At 31.3% G+C, this 7,973-nt stretch overlaps 1 protein-coding gene across 1 annotated transcript; it reads left to right on the top strand.

Annotated features, from left to right (window-relative positions):
* Positions 1 to 2,920: 2,920 nt before the first annotated feature.
* LOC124819504 (protein trichome birefringence-like) lies at positions 2,921 to 6,149 on the top strand. Its single transcript, XM_088097905.1, has 5 exons — positions 2,921 to 3,888; positions 4,406 to 4,598; positions 4,677 to 4,870; positions 4,995 to 5,153; positions 5,311 to 6,149. Exons 1-5 carry the CDS (start codon positions 2,981 to 2,983, stop codon positions 5,663 to 5,665), a joined length of 1,809 nt encoding a protein of 602 aa, XP_087954031.1. The 5' UTR covers positions 2,921 to 2,980; the 3' UTR covers positions 5,666 to 6,149.
* Positions 6,150 to 7,973: the final 1,824 nt, after the last annotated feature.

The raw sequence follows: 7,973 nt of genomic DNA, 5'->3' as shown, positions 1-7,973 counted from the left end.
TACAGTCACAAATTTCCAGCATACAGTTCAGTTCATACAGAAAATCTCCTCAAAACATAAATTTAACCCAAACAGCATGGTCACACAGAATTCATCACATCTACATATTTCATATAATCAATTTTAAGAAAACATAGCTCCTCTTACCTCAAAGTTCTGCCCGGCTCACAAGAATTCGTAACCGTACTCAGTAAGAACTCAACAAAACCCTACAAACCACCAAATTGATGGTAGAAACAGCTCTTAAAGCTAGGATTGAGCAGAGAATGAAAAGGGGAAAGCACAAGACACATGCAACCAACAAAGATTGTATGTGCTAGGTTCAAGAACAGCGGAGAAACTGAGCAGAACTACTTAGCTATTAGAATGAAGAAATTGATCGGTCAAAGGTGGAGCCCTCTACGCTATGGAAACTTGGATACCACCTGATCGACAATCCAATGACTCAGCGAGAGGAGTGGTAGAGAGAAGGAGGAAAACTTAAAAAACTTAGTACTAGAGAGATAGTAAGAATAAGCTAATGAACTTGTTAAAAAAAATCTGTTTATACTATAAAATCTGGTTCTATTAATCTAATACACTAATCCACTCTTTTAATCCAATTTTAGGTTCTCACCATTAGTGTGTATATATATATGTGTATATATATATATATATATGTATATATATATATATGTATATATATATATATATGTATATATATATATATATATATGTATGTATATCTATATATATATATATATATGTATATATTTATTAATATTTGAATTATTCGATTTCCTATAATTTAATTATGTTACATCCAGTTTTGATTTGAACTCCATTAGTAATCTTGATCTGATTTCAAAATAATTTTAAATTTAATTCCTACAAATTATAAAAAATAATTATAGTGTATTCCACACCAAATTCCACTGGAACGCGTCATTGACACAATCTTTATTTACAATAATGCCCCCACTTTTACTTTCTAAAATAAAAAAAAATCAAAATAAAAAAATATCAAAATAAAAAATAACCGACACAGAAGAGTTTGAAAACCGTACACCTTATTATTGTTGACTCTTCGTGTAACAGAAAGAGTGGTCACCGTCACCATCGACTTGAATAGCTGTTCACGGAATCTCATAGTGAGAGTAAAATAAAAGCACTACACGTTTTAAATTGGTTTAAGTTTATTTTCAATTTTCCCATAACATATTATTTATTTTTATATTATTATATATTTTATTTAATTCTTATGTGTTTGAAAGAAAAAGTTAAATAAATTATAATTCCTTATAAGTATTACTATATTACATTCAACAGTGTCACATGTTTTTTAAGTCTAAATTAAAAATAATTTAGATACATTTTTCATAAAAGTAAAGTTGTACGAAAAATTTAAATTTGAAATTAAATGTATTAAGATGATTGATCTTAATCATATTATCTTAAAAAATTTAAATTTAAAAAGAAATATTATTATAATTAATATCAATAAGTAATATTCTTTTTGTCTTTTTTACTATTAATATTATATATATATATATATATATATATATATATATATATATATATTATTTATCTATTCTATAATAGATGTTAACAACGAAATCAATCATTTTGAATTTTGGAAGAATCAAAGTAAGAAAAATATTTTATGAGAAATAAAACTAAAATTCGTATATTTTATTTTTATTGAACATTTTATAAGATGAAAAATAAAATAAAACTATAAGAACATATTAAAATCCACTCAATTTTTATAAGCTAAAACATATTTATTCTCTTTTAGAGATGTAAATATATTTATTTTAAAAAATTTAGATTACAAGTGAAACATAATTTAATCATAAATCATATCATATGAATTTTATTATTTTTATCATAATTAAATTAAAGTATAAATTAATAATTTTTAATTTATTAATAATTCTTAATCATTACACTCCTTTATTATTATTATTATTATTATTAATATTATTATTATTATTATTATTGGTTTCTGAAATATAATTACGTTTAATTTTAGTGAAATTTTTATTTTCTATTAATCAAAACAAGATATACACATAAAGTTTTTTAGAAAAATATCATAAAAAATAACAAACATATTATTGTACACGTGTCGACGTGTAATCTATACCTATACAGTGATTCTCATTTTTTGTCTAGATTTCCTTTTCAATTTTATCATTTAAATAAAGTTTTTAAAATTAAAATAATTATTTTATTATTATTTTTTAAATTCAATCATTAATAACTTTTTAATTACAAAACTATCATAAAATAAATAAAAAAACTATCTATAATGAAATTATAAAAATTATTTATATTTAATTTTATAATAATAATAATAATAATAATTTTATTATTTTTATGATTAAAAAAAGTAAACACACATCTAAAATTGAATATGTGTTGGATGTGACTTCTCTTCCGATTAAAAAACTTTATCTTCTTTTATTCCAATAAAATTAAATCTTCAGAAATCAGCAATTAAAAACTAGAACAATCAAACTCCACATTAAAAATATACATAAGTATGAGATTATATTTATGTAAAAAAGAAAAGTGAGACAGTATAGTTTGAATGTTCGTTTTAGAAACTGAAAATAAGTTAAAGCAAATTCAAGAACATAAACTACAGTAACTAAAATACGATCTTTATGAAATACAGAGAAAAGAAAAAAACCTATTAACTAACATTTCAAAACCTATAAAAGATTTTGAAAAAATATTAAATTGGAAACAAAATTACAACAGACGTTTTGTTCATGGTAACCAAATTGGTGGGCATCTACTATTTAGAGCACTGCACCTAAACCAAACCTCTTTTCTCTCTGTTGCGTTTTGGAGTCACCACCGGCCAAACAGTTACAACACCACTTCTAAGTTGAAACATCCCTGTTTCCAACGTTGTATAAGTCCACAACATCATCTCATCTTCTTTCTCTGTCTGTCTCTCTCTTCAATATTTTTCTTCTTCCAGGGACTCATGGCTGATGCCACCAAGTACATTCCCATAAACTCAGACCCCAAGATTTTCTTCTCCATTCCCAAAACCAGAAAAACTCTAACTTTTGCCTATGCTTTTACTTTTGCCTTTGTTGCTTTCACTGTTTTCCTTGCCTTTTGTCCCTCTCCCAACTCCTCTTCTCCCTTCTTCACCAACATATTCTCCTCCACTGCTTCCTCCACTTCTTCCACCACTGCTTACAAGTCACAACTTTCTTCCATTTTCTCTTTCCTCTTCAACACCACCACTTCTTCCTCTTCTTCTTCCAATTCCTCAACCGCTGTCACCCATGGCAGCACCACTTCTAGATCTACCAACACCACTTTTCAATCTCCTCCGACAAGTGAAAAGCCTTTTAAAGCAACCCCTTTTCAAAACCACACTCAAACCACCCCAAATGTAAGCAAGATACCCACCAATCACACGGCAAAACCGCGTGATCGTGTTGTGAATAAAGAGCCATCAAGTGCTTCCAATCATACCCGAGTTTCTGGAACTTCTTATGAGGATAAAGCTTTAAACAAGTCAAATCATTCTTCGAATGGTGTTGCTTCTGCGCCCAAGGTTTCAGGGGGAAGTCCCCGTGAGAATTTGAGTTCTCCCGTGAAAGGAGAGGGAGTTGTGCATAGTAATTACACGGCTTCCCTGGTGAAGAAAAAGAAGAATGGGAACAAGGAAATGGATTCTGGGGTGGAGGATGAAAAGATTGAGGCTTTGATCAAGTGTGATTTTTTTGATGGGGAATGGATTAAAGATGATTCTTATCCTCTCTATGCACCGGGGTCTTGCAATCTGATCGATGAACAGTTTAGTTGTATCCAAAATGGAAGACCTGATAAAGACTATCAGAAATATAAATGGAAGCCAAAGGGATGCAGCCTCCCAAGGTAAGAGAACACGGTGAATTTCTGTTGTTTTGGAACCTGTCGGTTCTTAATGTTTTGACAAAACTTGTGTGTACCTCCATTATGAATACTCAGTGTCTCACATCACTCGCGTTTTAGGATTAAAACTTCAATCATTCGACATGAACGTCAAAAACACCTAGAATTTGCACTTATGTTTTATGATTAGTTTTGGATAAAATTGAAGTTTCATTTCAATAAAAGGTATGCTGATCTTTAGCTGAATCCTTTTTTATGTACTTACAAAGCAAAATTCCAATTTTGGTCAGAGAACAACACCAGAAATCATCAAGGAGTTGCATTTAAGTTTGGTCCTTTAATTTCTAAGGTTTTCCATTTGATAGTGTTTGTGTTTTTTTCCAAATTGGACAATATTTTGTTTCTTGTAAGATTCATTTTGCATTGGTGATGTTCAAAGTTGCTTTGGGAATGTTTCTTTGGTATTTTGGATCCCAGTTTGCTGATTTGCTATGCAATCTGTTGTTGTAATTGCTAATAGGTTGGACGGACATAGAATGCTGGAAATGTTGAGAGGCAAGAGGCTTATTTTTGTTGGTGATTCCCTCAATAGGAATATGTGGGAATCTCTCATTTGCATCCTGAGAAACTCTGTGAAAGACAAAAGCAAAGTCTATGAAGCAAACGGAAGAGTCCGTTTCAAAGGGGAAGCTTCTTATTCATTCATATTCAAAGTAAATACCAAGTCCTTCTATGTTTTCAATTTTTCTTCTAATGGTGTTTGCATAATTCTTATACCAATTGCTTGCTAGGATTATAACTTCTCAGCAGAGCTTTTTGTGTCCCCATTCTTAGTTCAAGAATGGCAAGTTCAAGTAAAGAATGGAACAAAGAAGGAAACACTTCGTCTGGATTTAGTTGGTAAATCTTCAGTTCAATATAAAAATGCAGATATAATCATCTTCAACACTGGTCACTGGTGGACTCATGACAAAACTTCCAAAGGGTAAACAAATTACAATTTCTTTTAGATTTGATTGCAGTTATGGCTTTTCATTCTAAGTCTGTTTTCTAAGATCACAAGTCAAAAAACCTCGTTAATTAACTAACTCTTCCAAGAAAAATTCTAGGAAGGACTATTACCAAGAGGGAAGCCATGTCTACAATGAACTGAATGTTCTGGAGGCATTTCGAAGGGCAATAACCACTTGGAGTAGATGGATTGATGCCAGCATAGATTCATCCAAGTCTATGATATTCTTCAGAGGCTATTCTGCTTCACATTTCAGGTACAACGTAGTGTGTTTGGATTCACATAGGATGATCCAACGTCATGATGAATAACATGATTTTAGTTCATTCACTTTGACATAGTATTTCCTTTAAGCACATCATTGTACTAAAGAAGAAGAAGATTGACACAAACATTTGTTTGTAATTGTACAGTGGGGGGCAATGGAATTCTGGTGGACAATGTGACAGTGAAACTGTGCCAATCAAGAATGACAAGTACTTGAAGGAATACCCTCCTAAGATGAGGGTATTGGAAAAGGTTTTGAAGTATATGAAAACCAAAGTGACCTATCTAAATGTCACTAAAATGACAGATTTCAGGAAGGACGGTCATCCCTCTATTTATAGGAAGCAAAACCTATCAGCAGAGGAGAGAAAATCACCATTGAGTTTCCAAGACTGCAGTCACTGGTGCCTCCCTGGTGTTCCTGATGCATGGAATGAGATCCTTTATGCTGAGCTTCTTTTGAGACAGTATCAGAATCAGCATCTCAAGAACAGAACATAGGTAAAAAAAACTACCCTACAAATCACTTATATTGAGTGAGTTTTGCTGAAAGCAGGACCACATGCAATATATATTCTTACCCTTTACACAAAAGTATAGAGAGAACGGAACATACCATATAGAACAAGTTTTTCTAGATTTGTAAAGGTTCTTCACAAGTTCACTTGTTGTGTGAAAAAAGAAAAAAAAAAGACACTTTTCTTGAAAGTTTAAACTAAATGAACTTGTTCATATGAAGTATAGAAGTTAGTTAGAACATGGGAAAATATAGAAGAATATTGTGGGTGGTGTAATTTCTCATTGTAAACCACCCTCTAAATTTTGTTTCTGAAGGTTCAGTTCTACTGTAATTTTCACTTTATGTGACAAATTGTTCAGTGAATTAGTTTGTCATTATACTTATATTTATAGGATTTGAATAACAACATGTAAGTACATTCTGAGTTTGGTGAGAGGAAATATAATTAATTTATATTCTTTGGAATGATGTTCTTGTTTGGTTCTTCTGAGAGGTTTCCCACTCTCTCTTCAGAGTAATTTTCTTTTCAGTGACAATTGTTTTTACGTTGAAAACGATAAGTTGGTTTTTGTCAGGATTTGGTTTTAGCTATAAATTATGATTCTTTGGTTCTTTGTTCATAAAGAATTCAAAATGGGTGTGAACTTTTTTGTGTATAGTCACGTGAAGCCTTTGACTATTGAAAATTATGTATTCACCACTGTTTATGTCGGTTCATGTTGTAAAATAATAATTGAGAGTATATTTATAATTTTATTTAAGAATAATAAATTTATGTGGTTCCTCTTTATATATATATATATATATATATATATATATATATATATATATATATATATATATATATATATATTATAAAGTGGTTGAAATATCAACATTAAACATTATGTCTGCAAAAGAATCAACCTTACAAATTTATTTTTCAGCATGTTCTCATTAATTTGCGGTGCCTTCAAAAAAGATATGGTCTTGTTCTCTAATTTAGTCACAATTTAAAAAATATATTACACAAATATATACACCTCACAATTGACCAACATCTTTATTATAAAATATCTCTATAACTTCTAATTATTGAATATGGTGATGTGGGAAAATGCTTATTCAGGTGGTAGACTTTTTTGCTTGATAATAACTGTGACTATGATCACTCAAAGTTATATTGAAGATTGAAATAGTTATTGTGGTAGTCCCATTAATATTTGTAATAATTTTTACTGTTAATATTTTTTATAAATTAAAAAAAGTAATTCAATTCAAAAATTTAATTTAAGAAAAATTCATATGAAAGAACCACGCATAAATTGAAAAAGTGGGTGTTGCTTCCTCTACCACCACACCATACTTCCTCCATTTCCCTAAATTCTTTTACTTTCAATTTTATCCTTTCTACTTTTACTCATTTATTTTTGCTGGGTAGCTACACCCCACCCATCTCTCACGAATTCTATTTTCTTGTCCCATTCTCGTTTCACTTCCTCTCATCTCCCATTTTTGTTTCACTCTTCTCATTTCTTGTCTTCTTTTTTGCTTTAATTATATTATACCTAATTACTTCTTTACCTTTTTTCCCAAGAAAACCCCAAACAAGGAAAAGGGAATAAACCCTATGCTTAAAAAGCTTGCAATTATAGCCAATGGAAGGAGGAAATGCTAATTTACGGCTTCATGGCTTTCGCTATCCGACCGAAAATCTGGTTAATGTGGCTCAAAGGGTCGAGAGTTTCATTTGGAAAGATATCCGTGGATATTGTAGGTAAACCTGACAAGTAAAGTAGAAATTGTTGATCTTTGATTTGTTTTGGGAGAGTGGTGGAGAAATGAAAAAGCACAACGAGGTTGGAGGTTGCGGATGTGTAGTAGAAGAAAGTGGGGATGTTTGTGGTGAGATTTTTAGTGAGAGTTTTGGGATTGCTGAAGTTTAAGAAGTCCATGAGGCTTTGGAGTGTAAGGGGAACGTTTTGGGTGCTGTGGCAGGAGAGTTTGAGGGAGATGAGGTAAGGGGGGAGGGAAGGGCTGTCAAGGGAGAGTTGGGCCATGGGAACACTGTGAAAGGTGACATTCGTTGGCATCGATTTGTCGAACGAATGTTGACATCTGTTTGTCGATCAACGAGACATCCGTTTATTGAAGGGTAAAAAAGGAATAAAGAGGTACAAGTAGTACTGTGTGGTGGTAGAGGAAGTAACTCCCTGAAAAAGTTTGATTGAACTTGAAAGTTGGGCTGGAATTAGGTTAGAATTAAGCTACTAGTTCTTGCACCCCTTTTATTTCTTCCTGTACCCCCAT

The sequence above is a fragment of the Vigna umbellata genome, chromosome 8 (assembly GCF_029865625.1).
Source record: "Vigna umbellata cultivar VRB3 chromosome 8, Vumbellata_1.0, whole genome shotgun sequence".
Lineage (NCBI taxonomy): Eukaryota > Viridiplantae > Streptophyta > Magnoliopsida > Fabales > Fabaceae > Vigna > Vigna umbellata.
The sequence above is the reverse complement of the archived record's forward strand: the minus strand, read 5'-3'. Positions and strand labels throughout refer to the sequence as shown.

Coding starts and splice junctions, on each gene's coding strand:
- LOC124819504 (XM_088097905.1), top strand. CDS start 2,981: ATGGCTGATGCCACCAAGTACATTCCCATAAACTCAGACCCCAAGATT. Junction 4,599..4,676: donor CTTATTCATTCATATTCAAA/GTAAATACCAAG, acceptor ATTGCTTGCTAG/GATTATAACTTCTCAGCAGA. Junction 4,871..4,994: donor CATGACAAAACTTCCAAAGG/GTAAACAAATTA, acceptor GAAAAATTCTAG/GAAGGACTATTACCAAGAGG.